The sequence below is a fragment of the Panulirus ornatus genome, chromosome 17 (genome assembly GCF_036320965.1).
Source record: "Panulirus ornatus isolate Po-2019 chromosome 17, ASM3632096v1, whole genome shotgun sequence".
Lineage (NCBI taxonomy): Eukaryota > Metazoa > Arthropoda > Malacostraca > Decapoda > Palinuridae > Panulirus > Panulirus ornatus.
Genome location: NC_092240.1, coordinates 8,193,987 through 8,217,500, shown reverse-complemented (window position 1 = coordinate 8,217,500; position 23,514 = coordinate 8,193,987). Strand labels below are relative to the sequence as shown.

General features: G+C 53.9%; 1 protein-coding gene across 8 annotated transcripts in view; it reads left to right on the top strand.

The window, feature by feature from the left end:
- The window catches only part of Ehbp1 (Eps15 homology domain containing protein-binding protein 1), a 533,072-nt gene that overhangs the window by 423,614 nt on the left and 85,944 nt on the right, over positions 1 to 23,514 (top strand). For all 8 annotated transcript variants that reach the window (XM_071671877.1, XM_071671876.1, XM_071671880.1 and 5 more), the window contains one exon: positions 23,128 to 23,242. In XM_071671877.1, the coding sequence (XP_071527978.1) occupies positions 23,128 to 23,242 (115 nt within the window). The remainder of the gene's footprint in view (positions 1 to 23,127; positions 23,243 to 23,514) is intronic.

Sequence of the window (23,514 nt, the reverse complement as noted above, 5' to 3'; positions counted from 1 at the left end):
CGCCTCAGAGACAGTCGCCTTCTGCGACACACAGGTATCCTTAACCTCCTGTTGTATGTATAGGGATATCTGTGTATCTATTTATCTATCTTATCTGTCTACGTGTCTTATTAAGGGAATGATAAAGGTATGAGAAAAAGAAACAGGATATTAGGGCCTCTCAGTTGTGTGTGCGCGTTTGTGGAAAGGTTATGAAGAGGATAAAGACGAGGTAGGGCAGTCAATTCCACAGCTGTGCAAAGAAATGAGGAATTGGTGGTAACGGCTGATCCTCGTGTGGTTGGTCTCCGCACACCAACCATGGGAAGCAGTAGCCGGCCAGTGTGGTGACACAAGCCACATGTGAGGGTGGTTTACCAGGACTGATTGGAAGATGTGGTTATCTCCAACAAGTTCATGGTCCGTATTGCCTTGTTATGGGGTAGTGTGTATGTGGTTAGGTGTCGTGGCTTGGACTCTGCTCTGTTACAGTGACGCGGGCTTAGCACTGTAACAGTGACGCAGGCTTAGCGCTGTAACCGTGACGCAGGCTTAGCGCTGTAACAGTGACGCGGGCTTAGCGCTGTAACAGTGATGCAGGTTTAGCACTGTAACATGCAGGCTTGGCTCTGTAACAGTGACGCAGGCTTAGCACTGTAACAGTGACGCGGGCTTAGAGCTGCAACAGTGACGCAGGCTTAGCGCTGTAACAGTGACGCAGGCTTAGCACTATAACAGTGACGCAGGCTTAGCACTGTAACAGTGACGCGGGCTTAGCGCTGTAACAGTGACGCAGGCTTAGCGCTGTAACAGTGACGCAGGCTTAGCACTGTAAGTGACGCAGGCCTAGCACTGTAACAGTGACGCAGGCTTAGCAAAGTAACAGTGACGCAGGCGTAGCACTGTAACAGTGATGTGGGCTTAGCGCTGTAACAGTGACGCAGGCTTAGCGCTGTAACAGTGACGCAGGCTTAGCGCTGTAACAGACGCAGGCTTAGCACTGTAACAGTGACGCAGGCCTAGCACTGTAACAGTGACGCAGGCTTAGCACTGTAACAGTGACGCAGGCTTAGCGCTGTTAAGTGACGCAGGCTTAGCACTGTAACAGTGACGGAGGCTAAGCACTGTAACAGTGACGCAGGCTTAGCACCGTAGCAGTGACGCAGGCTTAGCGCTGTAACAGTGACGCAGGCTTAGCACTGTAACAGTGACGCAAGGTTAGCACTGTAACAGTGACGCAGGCTTAGCACTGTTGCAGTGACGCAGGCTTAGCACTGTAACAGTGCTGCGGTTAATGTGTCCGTCGGTGTGGTACCGCCGATGTGGTGGCAGTGAAGTAGGATTGTGGCAGTGATGATCCCAGCACTGCAAGAGTGACGTTGCAGTGTGGTTGCAGTGCTGCAGCAGTGATGTGGTGTATCCCCACTGTTGTTTCTCGGGTGGAGGCGGTGGTGGTTGTAGTGGTTGTGGTTGTGATGGTGGTGGTTGTGGTTGTAGTGGTGGTGGTTGTGATGGTGGTGGTTGTGGTTGTAGTGGTGGTGGTGGTTGTGGTTGTGATGGTTGTGGTTGTAGTGGTGGTGGTTGTGATGGTGGTGGTTGTAGTGGTGGTGGTGGTTGTGGTTGTGATGATAGTGGTGGTTGTGGTTGTGATGGTGGTGGTTGTGGTTGTGATGGTGGTGGTGGTTGTGATGGTGATGGTGGTTGTGGTTGTGATGATAGTGGTGGTTGTGGTTGTGATGGTGGTGGCAGCAGCAGCAGTCATAAGTAGCAGGGATCTCGACATTTCACAAGTGGTCACTTCAACCGCCCCGCCCCGCCCCGCCCCGCCCCCGCCAGGTTTACGTCTCAAGTGGGGGATTTTCCAGCCACATTAGTGGGGGGGGGGAGGGATTCCTCCCCTCCCCGTCCGTCCCTCCACCACCGTCCCCCATCCCTCCACTCCTGCACCTCCGGTGGAGGGAAGGAGACGTCGTCGAGTGCCACCTGGTGCCTCGTCCGTGAGGGGGGAGGGGAGGGGTCGTTAGGGGCGAGGGAGGGTGGTGATTATGATGCCACGTGGGGGGGGGGTTATGGAAGGGGGTTGGGTGTGTGGTGGTCGGGGGGGGTTAGAAGCTTATGGAAGGGAAGGGGAAAGGGCGGAGGGAGGTGGCGAATGGGATGGGCAGGGCTTCGCGAAGGGAGAGTTAAAAGGGGGGTGGGTCAGGTGATGTGAGGGGAAGGGAAGGGAGGGGAAGGAAGGGGAGGGTGGTGTAAGAGGGGCTTCGTGACCAGGAGGGAAGGAGGTGGCACAGCGATGCTCCGCGCCCACACAGTGTCGTGGAAGACACGCCAGCCGGGCGTGCGCACAACGCCATGCCGCTTGAGCGCCTGTCTTCTACCCCCGGACGGTCTGTATCTCCTGTTTTCAAAGGAGAAGAAAAAAAAACGAAGTTTTATTTCTCCTCCCTTTGGAGTTATACAAGAGAGTGGGGACGCTAGGTGGCATGGTCAGACATTCTGATGCCAGAACGATAGTCCAGAGTGTCGGTGTGTGTGTGTGTGTGTGTGTGTGTGTTGTGTGTGTGTGTGTGTGTGTGTCTCGCGAGGCCATACTACTGGTGGGTAAGGTAACGCCCCACCGTAGCGCAGAGTAAGGTGAGCTGCACAATGCCCTGCGGTTTGTTAAGCGCTGGGAAAATCAGGTTACACGCATCTTCCTCCCCCCCCCCCCCCCCCCCGCGGCAGGAATCATGTATTTCGACCCCCTTCTTGCAAGACGGGAAGAGATGGAGTGGTGCCACTTGGGGTAGATGGGCGCCTTGGAAACTACTATTACTATTACTATTACTATTACTATTACTACTATTATTACCATTACTACTACTACTACTACTACTACTACTACTATTAATACTACTATTGCTACTGCTACTTCTACCACCACTACTACTACTACTACTACTACTACTACTACTACTACTACTACTACTGCAACTACTACTACTACTACCACCGCTGGCCCTTCGAAGTCGTCCAGGCGGCCTCCGTCAGGATGGCCAGACATATGTCACCAAGTGTTGTTCTTGCAGCCTCCTCCAGCGAGACCCCTTCTCTTCCTCCCCCTCCGCCCCCCCAGTGCATGTAGGATCATTACCCGTCACCAACACGTCGTATGTACGGGGCGTTGTAGTCACGCATGGGTTGACCTGTTCGTAGTGTGCGACGAGGGAGTGACACACTCGTGTGTGTGTGTGTGTGTGTGTGTGTGTACGTGTGTGTGTGTGTGTGTGTGTGTGAAGGTGTGTGTATGTGTGTGTGTACGTGTGTGTGTGTGTGTGTGTGTGTGTGTGTGTGTGTGTGTGTGTGAAGGTGTGTGTATGTCTGTGTGTACGTGTGTGTGTGTGTGTGTGTGTGTGTGTGAAGGTGTGTGTATGTCTGTGTGTACGTGTGTGTGTGTGTGTGTGTGTGTGTGTGTGTGTGTGTGTGTGTGTGTGTGTGAAGGTGTGTGTGTGTGTGTGAGGATGTGTGTGTGTGTGTGTGTGTGTGTGTGTGTGTGTGTGTGTGTGTGTGTGTGTGTGAAGGTGTGTGTATGTGTGTGAGGATGTGTGTGTGTGTGTGTGTGTGAAGGTGTGTGTATGTCTGTGTGTACGTGTGTGTGTGTGTGTGTGTGTGTGTGTGTGTGAAGGTGTGTGTGTGTGTGTGAGGATGTGTGTGTGTGTGTGTGTGTGTGTGTGTGTGTGTGTGTGTGTGTGTGTGTGTGTGTGTGAAGGTGTGTGTATGTGTGTGAGGATGTGTGTGTGTGTGTATGTGTGTGTGTGTGTGTGTGTGTGTGTGTGTGTGTGTGTGTACTTACACCATATGTGCCACCTCTGGAGGTGACCGACTGATTAATATAGTCATGAGGGCACGTACTGGCATGAACTTGCATAGTGATGAGAAGTCGTCACTGGAAGTGCTGTAACTCATCAGTGCCGGGGGGTTACGGGAGGTTGTAAGCTGTAACTCATCAGTGCCTGGAGTTACGGGAGGTTGCAAGGAGCTCGTCCTGAAAGGGGAGCGCTGCGTTGGTGTAGGAGTCCCCAGTGGCCAAGGTGGTCCAGGGAGGATGGGAGAAGAAGAAAAAAACCCAGTTATCCTAGGAGTTTTGCTAGGATCCCCTCCCGCCCAGTTCCTAGCGGCGCTGGCATGATGATGATGTTCCAGGAGGACCGTCATGAGCTTGAGGGGCGGTGTGTGTGGGGAGTAGGGGAGTAGTCTCCCTCCACGACGCCATGGGGTCTCCCCCTCTCCAGTAAGGACACATTTTGGGCGCCGCATCCCAGGAAGATGACACGGGGGGAAGGGGGTCACAACAAGACGCCATGGGCGCTGCAAACTCCGCAAGACACCTTCCCTCCTCCCCGACCTCCACATTAATACCAGGAGGACTTCAGCAAGACACCTTCCCTCCTCCCCGACCTCCACATTAATACCAGGAGGACTTCAGCAAGACACCATGGAAACCTCTCCCTTCCCCCCTGCAATATAGTAAGAAACCTCGACGTAAGATTGAGGAAGGGGGGTGTGTGGATCTTGACCGAACCACCCCACTTGTTTTAACCCCAGGACGAACAGGAACTTGCCGGAACACTTTAAAGCGATTTTCTGTTTTCTTTTTTCTTTTTTTCAAAAAGCTGTCTATACTAACGTATCCCTGCAGTCAGCTTTGCTTCAGCTTTCCTACCCCCACCGCCCCGCCCTCACCATGTATGCAGCTTTGCTGTGGTCAGGTTTTGTTACAATCTCGCTCTGTGTGTGTGTGTGTGTGTGTGTGTGTGTGTGTGTGTGTGTGTGTGTGTGTGTGTGTGGAGAAAATCCTGCGCCTTGCGACCTTCTGTTTCATGTAAGGTCAAAAGGGAGGTTCAGATTTTTGGCCCTACATTTTCAGACGAGGCCCAGTGGGTAAGTTCATACTTGGCCTTGTATTTCAGCCTAGGCTGAGATTGATTAAGTTCAGGTTTAGCCTTGTATTTCAGGCAAGATCAAGACTAAGTTCAGATTTGATCTTGTGTTTCAGGCAAGGGCAAGATCAAAGCTCAGACTTGACCCTGTATATCAGGCAAGGGCAAGATCAAGCTCAGACTTGACCCTGTATTTCTGGCAAAAGGGCAAGATCAAAGCTCAGACTTGACCCTGTATTTCTGGCAAAAGGGCAAGATCAAAGCTCAGACTTGACCCTGTATTTCTGGCAAAAGGGCAAGATCAAAGCTCAGACTTGAGACCGTGAATCTCAGGCAAGGGGCAAAGATTAAGTTGGGAAGTTCAGACGTGGCCTGTATGCCTCAGGGAAGGGTTGAGGTGTTAAAAGAAAAAAGCTTCGTTTATCAACGGAAGGAGTCGCTACGCGCTGCGCTGCCTCTGTGACAGATTGACTGTATGACAGTCTGCTGAAGCACACACACCCCACACTCCCCGCTCTCTCTCCCATCCCACACACCCCACACTCCCCGCTCTCTCTCCCATCCCACACACCCCCAGTGTGACAGTCTGCCCATTGCCGACGTGACTGGGACTGTGTGTGTGTGTGTGTGACGGGGCAGCATGACACAGGCTGTTGAACTACGGTGTTTTGACCAGCCTTTTAAGAAGGAAGGAGACCTCCAGCGTTATCAAAGACCCCTCTTCCTTCTTCCTCCTCCTCCTCTTCCTTCTTCCTCCTCCTCCTCCTTCCTTCCCGTGTAACGAACCCCTCCATCCCCCGTGTGTGACAAACCCTCTCTTCTCCCTTTCCTCCCGTGTGTGACGAATCTCCCCCCCCCCCTCCATCATCCCTTTCCCGTGTGTGTGACGAACATGTTAGACCTGGCGACACGGGCCTCGCTGGGCGGGACGTAGAGAGGAGGAGTAGGAGTGGTGGTGGTGGGTGAACGTACGTCGTGTGTGACAACCAGTACGACCCCTTCCTTGCCTACCTGGCTGAGTACGACCTCCTCCTCACCTCCCCCCCCCCCCCCCCACACACACTCTTTGCCTGACAAGGTACGCTGAGAGAGAGAGAGAGAGAGAGAGAGAGAGAGAGAGAGAGAGAGAGAGAGAGAGAGAGTGCAGGAGGACTTGGGCATGACCGACCAATTCCCTTCCCCTTGGGGGTGTTGGGGCGGGGCGAGGGCCCCCTCTGGTGTGGTGATCCTTTTACGTGGCAGTAAACCCAGCTTATTGTTTGTTGGTCTTCCTGGGTGTGTGTGTGTGTGTGCGTGTGTGTGTGTGTGTGTGTGTGTGTAGAGAAACCTTCCCTCACAGGTAGACACACGAGGAGGACCTAGACGGGGCGGGCGCCGTCAAGACGAATATCTCCACGAATCTGGTCGAGGTATTAAAAACGGGGCCATGCATACATTTTCCGAGCGGTCGTATCCAGGTCGTGTGTGCCTATGTATGTATATATATACGTATGTATTTTGGTGCTACATGTGTACGGTATACGAGATATAGAACTGTTGTATTTACACCACCTTGCCAGCGAAGCGGCGGTGGCTGGCGGCCCCCCACCCGTTGCGACGGGCTCGGCCCGGTCGCTCGGCCGCCTCCCTCCGCCGGCGAGGTGGTCCTCCGTCTGCAGCCGATCGTCGCCTCCTCCGGGCAAGTCTCGGAGCCAGACACACACCCACCCACCCACCCACCCACCCACACACACACACACACACACACACACACACACACACACACACACGTTAATGCCACAACTTTAAGACTCAGCCGGATTTATTCGCAAGGAAAACATTGATAATTAAAGCACCCACCCACCCACCCACCCGCCCCTTGCCTCCCTTAAAGCCAATGTTTTGTATGTAGATGAGAGGTTGGGGTGGGGGTCGGGTGGGTGCGTGTGTGTGTGCGAGTTTGGTGTGCGTCTGGGTGCGTGTATGGGTGTGTGGCGGTGTCCGAGGCGCGCCGCCTGACCCGGCATTACTACCGTAAGGAGATTGGGTAATCCTTCTCGCTGAGGATTTGGCCGGGTCGTCAATCCGTTGGAAGCGGATCTAGGTGGATCGGGGCGGGCTTGAGGCCGCCGAGAGAGGCTTGCCGCACGGACCAAACCCGCTTTGCAACTCTAAACTTCTTTACTCAAATTTAATGCTGTTTCAGTCGCTCCAAATCTCGGATCATGGTAGTCTTATTAAAATTTATCTGCTCAAGGATTTTTTTGGGGGGTTGGTGTGTGTGTGTGTGTGTGTGGAGCTGCCTGGCGTGGCTCAGAGGAGAGGCAGAAGTGTGTAGGGCGGCGCGGAGAGTGGACGCGGCTGCTGGTGGGGAGGGCGCGACGCCCCCGCGACGCCCCCGCGACGCGAGGCCGCTCGAGGAGGACCACCACCACCGCCGCCTCCGCCGCCACCGCCGCCACCTCCTCGTCCTCGAGTATTAGCATGGCTTGAAAGGCACCACCAGGTGCGGGCCGTGTGGTGTGTCGACACCTGTGGTGTGTCAGCTGCTATGCACGCAAGGGAGGTGGGTCCTTTCCCACGGGGGGTCCCCACCCCCGCCGTCGTAGTCACCACGCCTCCTCCTCCTCCTCCTCCTCCTCCTCCTCCTCCTCCTCCTCCTCCTCCTCCTCCTTCCTCTTCTTCTTCCTCCACCACATCCTAGCCACCACAACCCCATAAATATCCAGCACAATAGATTGAAGAGAGGAAGCGACCTTCTGCTGGAGGGAACTCCCTTGATTCCTGAAGGAGGCCAGGACCAGCAGCCAGCTGTTGTGCGGGCCCACGGGCGCACCGATGGACGGGGCGCACGGGCGCACCGATGGACGGACGGCGGTGCCTGCGTTTACGGCGACGGCCACGTGTGTCTCTCCCGCGTGATGACCCGACACGCCGACCGACCGACCGACGCCTGGTGAAGAACAGCTGGACCAACTTCTTTTTAAGAACTCGTTCACTTTTCTTCCATGAGGATTTAACGCCGTCGCCCCCATGATTTTTCTTTTTTAATGGGGAGTTTGTACTGACGACCCCCCCCCCCCCCCCACACCATCACCTCTCCTCCCCCTCCTCCTGTTCCTCCCCCCTGCTGGTCACGTCACAAGCACCAACACCGACCGGGTCGTCTCCAACGCGAGGGAGAACTTCCTCCATCATCACCCCTTCTCCGCCAGTACCCTCCCCCATCTACCCCACCCAACCTCCCCCAGAGGCTCACGCTGAGGGAAGTCATGACGTATAGTGAAAGGTCAACTGGTGGCTGTTAGCGAAGTTCTCAATGGTTAACACGACGATGGACCATGAATAAGCTCTGTGTGGAAAACGTGAAGTGAAATGGTGATGTTTGTGAGCGCTCCATACACCCTTACCCATAGATAGTGTCGTGTGTGGTGTTGGTGGTGTAGTGTGTGGTGTGGGTGGGTGTTGACACTCGCCGACGCTCCAGGATGATCAGTTCGAAGGTCGTGTGACTTTATATGAGTCGTTGTCATCATTCCTCAGTGTCATTGAGCGAACTTAGGAGGTGTGACAGGGTGTGAGGTGAGTGAGTCCCTCCCTTCTCTATCTCCCACCACACCCACCGCCTCTCTCTCTCTCTCCCTCATCACTACCGGTACGAAGGTGGTGGCTGAGTGTGAGGTGGGGCATTGCCAGACCCTCATTACAGAACTTGGTTGCTGGAAAGCATCGTGTATGCCAAGCGTGAGGTGACAGCGCCAATGGGGAGGTGACAAGTGTCAAGTGTGAGGTGACAGTGTCAACTGGGGAGGTGACAGGTGCCAACCGGGAGGTGACAGTGTCAATCGGGAGGTGACAAGTGTCAAGTGTGAGGTGACAGTGTCTATCGGGAGGTGTCAAGTGTGAGGTGACAGACTTAATCGTGAGGCGACAAGGGCGCGCCCGCCCACACACACACACACACACACACACACACACACACACACACACACACACAAACCAGCCCTCATGAACCACAAGCAACCTTAGGACTCTTGAGCATCTCGGACGACTAATTTAAAAGGATCAGAGGATCATGAGGACACGGCGAGGGGCACTATCATCATCAATCATGACCTCCTGCACCAGCAGGAGGAGTGAGGAACCGCGGGTGCACGGCGTATAACCTTCTGTAGTGTCGAAGCGTCCGGTGACCCAATTATAACAGGTCAGCACCAGGTCACAGGTAAGACCCACCCACCCACCCTCCTCCTTCCCGACCCCATTACGACGTTGTTTTTGGGGGGTCAGGTCCTCCCGGCCCTTGCCTGGAAACGTTCTGAAGTGTGAGGGGGAAGGAGGGAGAGACGTTCTCACAACAGAACATGTCATGACGTCTTCAATTGAGGGCGCCCTAGACCACGTAGAAGTATTACGTCTGTGATGCGGAAGGGGTGTGTGTGTGTAGCCCGGGAACTGGTGTGTGTGTGTGTGTGTGTGTGTGTGTGTGTGTGTAGGGGTGAGGGGGGTTTCAGGATAGGGGTTGGGTTGGTGTGAACCATACCCCCTCTCCCCCCTCCCCCTCCCCGTTATGCATCATTGTTACGTCACTCGAAATGACATTCCCCCACTTCCCCCCCCCCCCCTTGCCCCCCTCCTCGCATCGTGGTTACGTCATTCGCAATAGAGACGATTATATTGATGCACATTTAATGTTTTTGTGCTTTGCTGTTCACTTGAAGGAAACGGGGTGATATACGTACATGTGTTTAACTGGTGGAAGGCAACTTGTCCTTCACCTGTGTTGTGAAACTTGAAAAGACAATGTGAAACTTAAGGACATTTTGTGAAACTTGGAAATATACTGTGAAATTCAAGAATACATTGTTAAACTTAAAAACACATTGTGAAACTTAAGAACACGTTGTTAAACTTGAAAACACATTGTGAAACCTGAATACACAGTGTGAAACTTCAGAATACCTTGTGAAACTTAAAAAACACATCGTGAAACTTAAGAACACATTGTGAAACTTGAAAACACGTTGAGAAACTTGGCATTGTAACACTTCAAAAAACACATTTGACAAACATATGTCCACTTGCCTAGTCATTACATCAGACTACAGTCTAAATTTTTTTTTTAATAGTTTCCCCTCCCTCTCTACATACAAGACAGTGTTCGCAGCTCTGTGTGAGACAGTATTACCAACCTATAACTTTGAAGGTAGACTCTTCGGATCTCATATCATGCTACAGGCTGGGGCTCATAGCCCTGTACCTGTAGCCCCTGGCTACGAGTGTTGGCTACGATTGGGTAGTCTTGCCCCCCCCCCTGAGCGTCTTCACCACCACCTCTCCCCCCCCCCTCTCCTCCCCACCCAAGGTAATTAGGCCAGATCTCTTAACGTAATGACTAATTAGTTGTATTCGGGAAGTTCATAAAGGGGAGGGGAGTTGAGGCGGGGGAGGGATTATGTGACAGACGATTGCATCGGTGGTGGAGAGAACTGTTGTTGTTCAGGGAGGGGAAGAATAGATGGATTGTTACATATAATTTTTTTCCCCCCATAATGACTGATATTTTGCTATTTTTTTACATAGTGGCTGATATATTTTTTTTTTCTAATGCCACTATCACGGGTATTAGCAGTACCAGAACCACTGCCTATATGATCACTACCACCACCACCACTACCTCTACCAACATTACCCACCACCACCGTTCCCTACCACCATCACCACAGACCACTTCCCTCACACGGAGAGGGGAAAAGTCATCACACCAGAGTGACGTGTTGAACCCAACGAGTGATATATATATATATATATATATTTTTTTTTATATATATATATATATCTTTTTACCAAATGGCGTCCTAGCTTCGTCTCTTCGATGTATATCAACTGACTGTTATATTTCTCTCTTGTGTCTCCCCGATGATGTGATTATTACACGAAAGTGCACTTGGGAACTTATCGTATTTCATTTTCCCCGTGGACTCATAGGAATATCTTGATGAAGCGCAAAATTGTGATCCTTTCCAATATATATATATATATATATATATATATATATATATATATATATATAGTGGTGATACCTCGAGGGGTACCCCAGCCTGGTGCATGACGAGAAGAGATGTGACACTTGACGTGCATTGGTCAAGTGGTCAGGCTGGATATGGTCGCCCTCTTCCTCCTCCTCTCCTCCTCCCCCTCAGTGTCCTGACCTTCCCAGACGAGTACTGGCCTTAAACGAGGTGATCTCCGTGTCCCGGGCTGTTAACACACGGACAAGATGGGATCCCGAATCATGGCGTCGGTCGTGGCATTATCTTGTGGGGGGGGAAGGGTCTAATGACCTCGTTACAGTTGGAGTGCCGTTAGGTTTTGACATCTTGATTTGTTTTTGTTAACGAATTTATGGAGAGGTAAAGATCGTTTGCCTTGAGGGAGAGGTCCATCGTATTGAGGTGGAGGGGGTTGGGGTGCGACACCTTCCCCTTCCCTCCCCCCCTCCTCTTTGATGTGGGAGTCTGGCGTCGGAAGTCGTGGGTGTGTGGGTATGTATGTGTGTGTGGGTGTGTGTGGTTGTGTGTGTGTGGGTGGGTGGGTGGGTGGGAGTCTGGCGTGGAAAGTCGTGTGTGTGTGTGTGTGTGTGTGTGTGTGTGTGTGTGTGTGTGTGTTTGTGTGTGTGTGTGTGTCTGTGGGTGGGTGCGTGTCTGGCGTGGGAAATCGTGGATATTTGTGTGTGTGGGAGTCTGGCGTGGGAGGTTGTGTGTGTGGGTGTGTGTGTGGGTGGGTGTCTGGCGTGGGAGGTCGTGGGTGTGGCTGTGTGTGTGGGTGGGAGTCTGGCGTGGGAGGTCGTGCGTGTGTGTGGGTGCGTGGGTGGGAGTCTGGCGTGAGTTTAGGTGTGTGTGTGTGTGTGTGTGTGTGGGTGGGTGGGTCTGGCGTGGGAGGTCGTGGGTGTGGGTTTGTGTGTCTGTGGGAGTCTGGCGTGGGAGGTTGTGTGTTTATGTGTGGGTGGGTGTGTGGGAGAGGTCGTGTGGTCGCTACCAGCCCACACTCTGGCTGCTGGCGTCCTGGGTGATGAGGATTTGAACAGAAAAGACGTAGCCCTGACTACCCTTCTTAGGGTGATGGGCACATCTCTCTCTCTCTCTCTCTCTCTCTCTCTCTCTCTCTCTCTCTCTCTCTCTCTCTCTCTCTCTCTCTCTCTCTCTCTCCAGAGCAGTGAGCAGCCCTCCCAACCCCCTCTCCCAGCTCCGCCTGGCACTGGACCCCACCGCCTACCCCCCCCTCAGTCCCCCCCCCCCGGCACTTGACCGCCACACCCTCCCCCTTCCCCTAACCTTCCCCAACTCCCAGCATACCCATGTCAACCTCCCCCCCCACCCCCACATCTCCAGCGCCCCCTTCCCCCCAGGGGCGCCCTTGGCACTGACCTTGGACCCCTTCCCCTTCCCATTCCAGTCTCAATATTGATTGTGCCAGACTTTTTTGATAACCTGATATATATATATATATATATATATATATATATATATATATATATATATATATATATATATATATATATGTGTGTGTGTGTGTGTGTGTGTGTGTGTGTGTGTGTGTGTATATACACATAGCGAGAGAGAGAGAGAGAGAGAGAGAGAGAGAGAGAGAGAGTTAGGCCTGGCTTTACCGGAGGACTGTTGAACGCGGGACATTAACAACCCCCCCCCCCTCCACCCTGGGGGGGGGGTGTGGTTCAGTCAGTAAGCAGCGTCGAAAAGTATACACGGGTCTCCCGGATGAATAATGTAGGCCAGCTTTGTGATAGTTGAATACACTGAATAAATCTGGAGCTCGGAAGGATATATACACTAACGCCGAGTGAATAATATAACAGGCTACTCTAGCAATATAAATATTACACAACACCACTTTTACACAGTTAATAATAAATATTCGACTCCATATCCCGCTGGGCCGGTGTGTGTGTGTGCGCAAGCGCACGCACACACACACACCCGCACCCAGTTCTCCGTTTTCTTTCGGCAGTGTTTATATATACGTGTGTGTGTGTGTAATGCCTCTGGGTTCGCTATCGTTTGTCTAGAATTCCAGAATAATGCCGGGCGGTCCAGGCGTTCCAGATGTTGGGGGGAGAGAGAGAGAGGGGAAGAGAGAGAGAGAGAGAGAGAGAGAGAGAGAGAGAGAGAGAGAGAGAGAGAGAGAGACCTTCTCCCCCACGCCCTCTCTCTCTCTCTCTCTCTCTCTCTCTCTCTCTCTCTCTCTCTCTCTCTCTCTCTGTTGACGGCTGCATCTAGAACCAGTGCTGATAGATAGACGCTATGGAAAAGACGTGTAGTAGAGAGTGTACATGTCCCGTTTTCCTTTTTTTTAAGGGGGGGTAGGGTTTACTGCACTTGGGTCTTGGTGGTTATAAGGTGGAGGAGGAGGGGGGGGTGACTCTGGGGGGAGGAGGAGGAGGGGTGACTGACTCTGCCTTGTTGATGGGTCAGCTGGTTTGGCGATCGACGTGATCCAGGCGACGATGGTCTGGACTTGACCCGGGGGGAGAGGGAGGGTTGGGTGACCATCATGATCCAGGCGACGATGGTCTGGACTTGACCCAGGGGAGGGAGGAGGGGTGACCTTCATGATCCAGGCGACGATGGTCTGGACTTGACCCGGGGGAGGAGAAGGGTGACCTTCATGATCCAGGCGACGATGGTCTGGACTTGACCCGGGGGGAGAGGGAGGGTCGGGTGACCAACATGATCCAGGCGACGATGGTCTGGACTTGACCCGGGGGAGAGGGGGGGTGACTTTCATGATCCAGGCGACGATGGTCTGGACTTGACCCGGGGGAGGGGGAAAGGGAAGGGGAAGGGGGATGATGGTGATGGTGGTGGTGGGGTGGCGGGTTTGATTTCCTGTTGTGTACCTGTTTGAGAAAGGGGTCTGATCTGTCTTGCCTGTCTGTCTGTCTTGGTGTTTTTTGACATCTCGTTTGACGTGACGTTTGTCCTTTGTTTCGGCGGAGGTCCTTGGACAGACTGGAGCGGGGGGGTTGGGGTGGGTTCGACGGAGGTCTTTGGACAGACTGGAGGGGGGAGTTGGGTTTGGGGGTTGGGTGGGTTCGACGGAGGTCTTTGGACAGACTGGAGCTGGGGGGTTGGGGTTGGGGTGGGTGGGTTCGACGGAGGTCTTTGGAGAGACTGGAGCGGGGGGGTTGGGGTTGGGGTGGTTCGACGGAGGTCTTTGGACAGACCGGAGCGGAGGGAGGGGGGTAGGGGGAGTTTGTGTGTGTAGGTGAGATGGCAAACCTCGCCTTCTCCTTCCGACTTCGAGTGGCGAACAGGACGAGTTCGTGTGTGGGAGGAAGGCTCTCGTCAACCCGCCCTCGAGGACGAGCCTCGAGAGTTAGAGGCGGAGCCTACGGCGACCTGAGATTGTCAAGGCGACTGTTGTGGTGTTGAGGGGGAGAGGTTGTGGTGTTGAGGGGGAGAGGTTGTGGTGTTGAGGGGGAGAGGTTGTGGTGTTGAGGGGGAGAGGTTGTGGTGTTGAGGGGGAGAGGTTGTGGTGTTGAGGGGGAGAGGTTGTAGTGTTGAGGGGGAGAGGTTGTGGTGTTGAGGGGGAGAGGTTGTGGTGTTGAGGGGGAGAGGTTGTGGTGTTGAGGGGGAGAGGTTGTGGTGTTGAGGGGAGAGGTTGTGGTGTTGAGGGGGAGAGGTTGTGGTGTTGAGGGGGAGAGGTTGTGGTGTTGAGGGGGAGAGGTTGTGTGTTGAGGGGGAGAGGTTGTGGTGTTGAGGGGAGAGGTTGTGGTGTTGAGGGGGAGAGGTTGTGGTGTTGAGGGGGAGAGGTTGTGGTGTTGAGGGGGAGAGGTTGTGGTGTGAGGGGGAGAGGTTGTGGTGTTGAAGGGGGAGAGGTTGTGGTGTTGAGGGGGAGGTTGTGGTGTGAGGGGAAGTGTGTGTTGAGGGGGAGAGGTTGTGATGTTGAGGGGGAGAGGTTGTGGTGTTAGGGGAGAGGTTGTGGTGTTGAGGGGGAGAGTTTGTGATGTTGAGGGGGAGAGGTTGTGGTGTTGAGGGGGAGAGGTTGTGGTGTTGAGGGGAGAGGTTGTGTGTTGAGGGGAGAGGTTGTGGTGTTGAGGGGGAGAGGTTGTGGTGTTGAGGGGGAGAGGTTGTGGTGTTGAGGGGGAGAGGTTGTGGTGTTGAGGGGGAGAGGTTGTGGTGTTGAGGGGGAGAGGTTGTGGTGTTGAGGGGGAGAGGTTGTGGTGTTGAGGGGGGAGAGGTTGTGGTGTTGAGGGGGAGAGGTTGTGGTGTTGAGGGGGAGAGGTTGTGATGATGAGGGGGAGAGGTTGTGGTGGTGTAAGGTGCTTTGTGATGGCGGGGGTGTCGGGTATTTTTGTAGGGGGTTAGGTTATTAATGGAGAGGAGGTGCTTGTGGTGGGGGAAAGTTAATGATGTGGGTCATTGGAGTAGGGGTTCAGGGATATAGCAGTGGTGGTGGTGGATGACGACGTGGCGTTTGAGGTGGTGGATAATGACGACGTGGCTGCTGTGGTCGTGGACGATGACGACGTGGCTGCTGAGGTGGTGATGGTAGGGGCAGTGGTGGAGGAGGCCTTTGTTGGGCACGTGCAGATGGTGGGGGTAGAGGTGGTGGTGGTAGGGAGGGGGAGGGGAATGTGTGGAAATGGAGGAGGGAGGGTGATGGTGGTGGGGAGGTGATCGAAGTGGCGGAGTAGCAATGGCGAATGGTTATTGATGGGGGTCAGAGTGTAGTATTGGAGACCTGGTAGATTATATTGGAGTGGGTGGTGGAAGGGCACGGCTGCGATGGGATGTGATGGTGATGGGGGCAGGGCGCCGATGGGTATCATGGGGTAGTGGTGATGTCCAGGCGGTGATGGGAAGGGGTGGAATTGTGATAGGGTGGAAGTTTTAGGTATAGTGGTAGGACTTCTTATTTGTGGTTGGTGGCCAGATCGTTGTGATATAGTAATGGCGGAGGTTATTGTAGTGGAGATGAGAGTGGTGGTAGTAGTAGTAGTAGTAGTGGTGGTAGGTGTAGTGCTTGAGGGAACGGAGGCGATGATGGGTGTGGATTGGCTTATGGTAGTGGAGTGGTGAGGACGGTAGAGTTCGTGATGCTGGTAGTAAAATTATGTAGTGGTGTCGGGGTGGGGTGGGCGGGAGTCGGTTGTTGCTGGATGAGCTGTTGAAGTGGGGTGTGGGGTGTGTTTGTAATGTTGGGGTGATAGTAATGGTAGAAATGGGTGGTAAGCATGGCTAGGAAGTGGTTGTACTGGTAGGGGGGGAGGGGAGATTCTGGTGTGGGAGAACAGTGATGTGGTGGGTTATTGTAGTGGTGATGGCAGTGGTCGAGAGTATTTTGGAGGCATTGCGTGGAAGGGTGACTGTAGGGGGTGTACAAGTGGTGGTTTGGGGGGGTTGTTGTTGAAGTGTTGGAGAGAGAGAGAGAGAGAGAGAGAGAGAGAGAGAGAGAGAGAGAGAGATGGGGGAGGGAGAAAGTGGAGGTTGACGTTGTTGGAGGAGGGGTATTGAGGTTAGGCATTGTTGGTGGAGTGGTGGTGGGGGTGATTGTTGTAGTGTTGGAGAGAGAGAGAGAGAGAGAGAGAGAGAGAGAGAGAGAGAGAGAGGGGGGGGGGGAGGAGAAAGTGGAGGTGTGACCTTCTTGGAGGAGGGGTATTGAGGTTGGGCATGGTTGGTGGAGTGTTGGTGGTGGTGTGGTGGTGTGGAGGGAGGGTGATGGAGTGGTGGTGTGGTGTAGGAGAGGGGGAGGGTGATGGTGTGGTGTTGGGGGGAGGGTGATGGAGTGATGGTGTGGTGTTGGGGGGAGGGTGATGGAGTGGTGGTGTGGTGTTGGGGGGAGGGTGATGGAGTGGTGGTGTGGTGGGGGGGGGGGAAGGGTGATGGAGTGTGTGGTTTGGTGTGGGGGAAAGGGTGTTGGTGGTGGTGTGGGGGGGGAAGGGTGATGGAGTGGTGGTGTGGTGAGGGGGAAGGGTGATGGAGTGGTGGTGTGGTGTGGGGGAAGGGTGATGGAGTGGTGGTGTGGTGTGGGGGGGGAAGGGTGATGGAGTGGTGGTGTGGTGTGGGGAGGGGGAAGGGTGATGGAGTGGTGGTGTGGTGTTGGGGGGAGGATGATGGAGTGGTGGTGTGGTGTGGGAGGGTGGTGGTGGTGGTGTCGGAGCCAGGCACCCTTCCGTCACTAATCCCTCGGGAGTCGGGTGTCAGGTTTCGGGTAAGTCGACAGCGGTGCCCCTGGGGTCGTGGGAGGCGACCCCTCTCTGGAGGCCAGAGGAGGAGGAGGAGGAGGGTAGGGGGAGGAGGCGGAGGCGGCGGTGGTGGTGCCCCCCAGCCATTACCTCCCTGACGCCCTGTCCACGGCGTTTTAACATGTGGTGTACCGCGGGGCCGATCCTGGGACCTGTTGGGATTGCGTCCGGCGATTAGCAAGCCGCTCGGGACCTTACAGATCCCGTTCCCGGGGCCCCTCGCACGCCACACTGACCTCGTCTTTTATGCCTCTAATGTATCCTTTGTTCTCTGGGGGTTATGGGGGGGGGGGAGAGAGGGGGGGGTTATCTGTTCATCAGTTAAGGGTTCAGAACTATGTTTCTCTCCTGCTGTTAACATATGACTTTGTAATGGTGCAGGTCTGTTGGAGGGGAGGGAGGTATGGCACAGCAGGTGTGGTGGAGGGGAGGGGGACGTGTGGCAGAGCTGGTATGTGGAGGGGGGGAGGACGTGGTGGCACAGCAGGTGTGGTGGAGGGGAAGGATACGTGGTAGCACAGCAGGTGTGGTGGAGGGGAAAGGACGTGGTGGCACAGCAGGTGTGGTGGAGGAGAAGGGACTTGGTAGCACAGCAGGTGTGGTGTAGTGGAGGGGGACGTTTGGCACAGCAGGTGTGGTGGAGGGGAAGGGGAGGACGTGGTGGCTCAGCAGGTGTGGTGGTGGAAGGCAGGTTGAACAGTAGGTGTAGATGTACAGGTGTGGAGGTGGGAGGCTGGTTGTGGCACAGGTGTGGAAGTACTTGTGGAAGGGACATGGCATGTCTTGTGGTCCAGGTGTGGTGGAGGGGAGGGACCTGGTGACATGACAGTGTTCCCCCCCCCATACGACGGGACACTTCGATGTTCCTTGCCAACATCGAAGTGACTGGTCCTCGCCCAACATCGAAGAACCACCCGCCCGGGAGCGTCGGTGGCCCCTGGAAGGAGGTCGTGTTGCTCTCCGTCGTTCAGAGCCGCTGAAGGGTGTGTCGTGGAGGTTGTCGTCGCCGTCAGGCGTCGTGTGGGGGTGGGGGGGGGATCGTGTGACAGTCAGTTCAGTGATGGGCAAGGTGACTTGTGTGAGCAGGGAGTCAGCTCTGTGACAGATAGAGTGGTTTTCAGCAGATTGGACGGTCAGGCAATGGACGTGCCATACGGATTGACTATCAGCAGGCAGCGGACGGGGCAGGGTTGAGCGTCAGCAGGCAGCGGACGGGGCAGGGTTGAGCGTCAGCAGGCAGCGGACGGGGCAGGTTGAGCGTCAGCAGGCAGCGGACGGGGCAAGGTTGAGCGTCAGCAGGCAGCGGACGGGGCAGGGTTGAGCGTCAGCAGGCAGCGGACGGGGGCAAGGTTGAGCGTCAGCAGGCAGCGGACGGGGCAGGGTTGAGCGTCAGCAGGCAGCGGACGGGGGCAAGGTTGAGCGTCAGCAGGCAGCGGACGGGGGCAAGGTTGAGCGTCAGCAGGCAGCGGACGGGGCAAGGTTGAGCGTCAGCAGGCAGCGGACGGAGCAGGGTTGAGCGTCAGCAGGCAGCGGACGGGGCAAGGTTGAGCGTCAGCAGGCAGCGGACGGGGGCAAGGTTGAGTGGGTCCGTAACAAGTGCACCGGAAAATCCACGGTAAATCCACCAATCCGGACGTGGTTAGTGAGTCAGCGGGCGGCTCCCCTCCCCCACGGGGACCTGCCCCAAGGGGATGCGCTCCCTAATTAATTGTTTATAAATACCTCATCAACGTGGTGGGTCGTCCCACTGGTGGGACGGTGGTGGGTCGTCTCTCTGGTGGGACGGTGGTGGGTCGTCTCTCTGGTGGGACGGTGGTGGGTCCATCCCTCTGGTTGGACGGTGGTGGGTCGTCTCTCTGGTGAGACGGTGGTGGGTCCATCCCTCTGGTAGGACGGTGGTGGGTCGTCCGTCTGGTGGGCTGATGGTGGGTCGTAAGCCCGGTGGGCTGGTGGGTAAGTGGTCCCACTTCTTCGTATGGCTGTTGTGTTCCACTTGGAGGTGGTGGTGGTGGTGGTGGAATGGGACGGAAGAGAGCTTAGGGATTGGTGGAGAAGGCCTGGGATAGTGGGGTTGAAAAATGGGATGACGGCTGAGTGGTGGAGTGGGTGTAGGAGGAAGTAGAAGGAGGCATTCGGCTGGAGAAGAGGAGGGAGGAGGAGGCGGCAAGCGGCAGCAGCGGGAGAAGGAAGAAAGCGCCAGGAGGAGAAGGAGGAGGAGGAGGAAGAAGAGGCAATCGGCAGCAGGATGAGGAGAAGGAGGAGGAGGCACACGGCGGGGGGAGGAGGGGAGAAGAAGGCAAGCGGCAACAGCAGCAGAAGCAAGAAAGTGCTAGGAGGAGGAGTAGGAGGAGGGAAGCGGCAGCAGGATCAGAAAGAGGCAAACGGCAGGAGGAGGAGGAGGAGGCGGCAAGCGGAGGCAGCAGTGTAGCGGTAGAGCGGACGGCAGGCAGGATTAGCGAGGAACCTTGTGAAGCAATTAACATCATTAAAGGACGAGCGGAGCGACCAATGTGCAAATAATGAAGTTGTATTCTGTGTGTGGAGCGGTTCAGCAGGCACGGTAATGAGCGCGCAGGATTATGTTGGCGGGGGCGGGCGGGCGGGATGCTGCTCCCCGCTAACACCCACCCCCTGCACCTCCTCCTCCTCCTCCTCCACCACCACTTGCTACACAATACGTATAAAAACAGACTGGTGTCCCGTGCGTCTTTCTCATCTTCTTAAGAATTATGTTGGGGATTGAAAGAGCTTTATATATATATATATATATATATATATATATATATATATATATATATATATATATATTATTTTTTTTTTATTATACTTTGTCGCTGTCTCCCGCGTTTGCGAGGTAGCGCAAGGAAACAGACGAAAGAAATGGCCCAACCCCCCCCATACACAAGTACATACACACGTCCACACACGCAAATATACATACCTACACAGCTTTCCATGGTTTACCCCAGACGCTTCACATGCCTTGATTCAATCCACTGACAGCACGTCAACCCCTGTATACCACATCGCTCCAATTCACTCTATTCCTTGCCCTCCTTTCACCCTCCTGCATGCTCAGGCCCCGATCACACACACACACATATATATATATATATATATATATATATATATATATATATATATATATATATATATATATATATATATTCTCGCGCTTTTAAGTGCTGTTCCAAAACCTCTGACGACATATTCCCGAGTTTATCAGTAAATCGCACGATCGTGGGATCTGCTTTCAGAACCTTAAGACTGCTGACTTGATTCGATTCCTGTATGAATCAGAACATCTGAAATTATAAGAAAAAAGTAAATACACGGTGCGCAAAGGAAGGCCTCCATGAGGACATACTGGATACAGAATTTGAAGAAGATCAAGAAGCCATGTTGGATGAAAGTACGCGACGAATATCGACTCTCAGATGACCAGACCTGAGGAAAGGTTTGATAGTCGTTGTATCCAATGGAGGGGTTGGTTGCGAAATTTTTTTCTTCGTCCGCCGCTGCTCTCTTCTTCTTGCCTCTCCTTTAATGATCAAGGGTTAAGGACCGACCCTCTCTCTGTCTGTCGTCGTCGCTCGTATCCCAGCTGGGAGCTTATTATCGGTGCCTGATGTTAAAAGGAGGTACGCAGAGGGAGTGAGTTCCAGTAAATGCGACAAAGACGTTGGCCGCCTGCCTCCTTCTCCTCACCCTCCTCCTCACCGCAAGTCTGCCTGGCTGGCTGTATCCTCCCTCCGGCTGTAGTTAAGGGAGGGACAAAGACGAATTCTGAGCCATCTCGTCTTGAAGGAAACCTGCTGATTGTGGTTCGGCATCCTGGAATCAACCTTTGCAGGGACGATGCTGAAAGCAAACACAATCGCCGCCGTTACCTTTCGTACCAACAGGAGTGAGTGAGTGTGTGTGTGTGTGTGTGTGTGTGTGTGTGTGAGAGAGAGAGAGAGAGAGAGAGAGAGAGAGAGAGAGAGAGAGAGAGAGAGAGAGAGAGGAGCAGGAGTACCGTCAATGTGACCCTAGATCGTGCAACGAAAAGATTTAGATAGTTCGTGATGTCTCAAAACCATGACGAAGGTTATATGCGTTGTGCTTGCTGGGTTTACCGAAGGAAAACCTAACCTTGGGCTGCATATTTATCGGGAGCATCTACCACACGTACCTGCCACGGAATTGTGGGTGTGGTGTATTCACGCTGTATTTGAGTCGTCTGAACAACGTCGTGAAGAAAAGGAAACTGACAGGCTACTCTCTCTGTAAAGCCAGGTAGGTGCTCCCATAGGTGCTGAGGGATAGATACCACGAGGGGTAGATACCACTAGGGATAGATACCACGAGGGTAGATACCACGAGGCGTAGATACCACGAGGGGTAGATACCACGAGGGGTAGATACCACGAGGCGTAGATACCACGAGGGGTAGATACCACGAGGGGTAGATACCACGAGGGTAGATACCACGAGGGGTAGATACCACGAAGGGTAGATACCACGAGGGGTAGATACCACGAGGAGTAGCTACCACGAAGGGTAGATACCACGAGGGGTAGATACCACGAAGGGTAGATACCACGAGGGGTAGATACCACAGAATGAATCAGTCAGTCCAATAAATCGTGGTATAGTTTTGCTGTTAAATCTTTTGTGGTGTGTGTGTGTGTCCTCCACCCTCGTGGCTCGTCTTCGGCTGCTGGCTCCTCCCTCTCGTCAGCGGCAAATGGAGTGGCATTACCGACTTGAGCCGCCTCACCTGTGGCCTCCCTCCTCCTCACCCTGGCGATGATACAGGTGCGGGAGCCCTGGCGCTAACAAACCCACGTCACATCTGAGGTGTTCTTCCTGTGTGTGTGTGTGTGTGTGTGTGTGTGTGTGTGTGTGTGTGTAGAGGTGGAGACGCAGCGTAGCCCGTCGGTGCTTCCTGGAGGAGTGCACAGCGAAGTGCCTCGTGGAAGATGACTTAAGAAACGTGCGAGCTGTGAAGAGAAACAATTGCCTGGGATGACTAAAGGGACGTGGGAGGTACTGAACGGAACGTAGGAGCTACTGAAGGAACACACAGAGGAACGTAGGAACGTACTGGAGGAGTCCACAGTGGTACAAGTGGTCTCAAGAGATGATCATGAGGAGAGACTCGGAGAGACCGTCTTGTGTGTAAATATATGTAGAGAGAGAGAGAGAGAGAGAGAGAGAGAGAGAGAGAGAGAGAGACTGTCTCTTGCAGTGTATGTACGGACCATTGTGTTTGTGGCGAGACCCGTCTCTTGCATTATCAAAGAGACCGTCTCGTATTTTGATAAGGCATTGCCCCGTCTTATACCTGTAACAATATGTAGAGAGATGATCTCTCACATGTTGCAGAGACCGGGTCGTACTAGTCCCTGGAAAAGAGACTGTCTCTCGTGCTTCTACAGGTAGCCACCTCTGGGTGTGTGTAGAGTCCCTTAGTAACACGGTCTTGTCTGGTCTACGATGCTTGTGGAGGCCAGGTACCCGTGTGTTGTGAAGCTGGTGTAGGATGCTATGAAGGCAGGGTACCAGTGTGTTAAACTGGTGTAGGATGATGGTAAGATAGGATACCAGTGTGTGAAGCTAGTGTAGGATGCTGTATAGACTCCATACCATTGTGTTAAACTAGTGTAGGGTGTTATAATACCTCATACCATTGTGTTAAACTGGTGTAGGGTGTTATATTACTTCATACCATTGTGTTAAACTGGTGTAGGGTGTTATAATACTTCATACCATTGTGTTAAACTGGTGTAGGATGATGGTAAGATAGGATACCACTGTGTTAAGCTGGTGTAGGATGCTGTATAAACTCCGTACCAGTGTGTTAAACGAGTGTAGGGTGTTATAATACTTCATGCCATTGTGTTAAACTGGTGTAGGATTGTATAAATGTCCCATGCCTGTGTGTTAAACTGGTTTAGGAGGTCAGTGGTGCTGAGTCAGTGTCGTTGGCTGTTGCAGACTGGCAGAAGACGGAGGCGCAGAAGCTGCGGGAGAAGCTGCTGCTGGAGGAGCTGGTCACCATCGTGAACAAGAGGGACGAGCTGGTCATCCACCTGGACAACCAGGAGAGGGCGTGAGTACTGACCACACACATACCACACCCTCACCACACACTGTCCTCACCCAACACACCACCCTCACCCCATCACCACACCCTCCACACACACCACCCTCACCCCAACTACCACACCCTCCACACACACACACACCACCCTCACCCCACTACCACACCCTCCACACATACACCACCCTCACCCCACCACCACACCCTCCACACACACACCAACCTCACTCCACACACCAACCTCACCCCACCACCACACCCTCACCCCACACACCACCCTC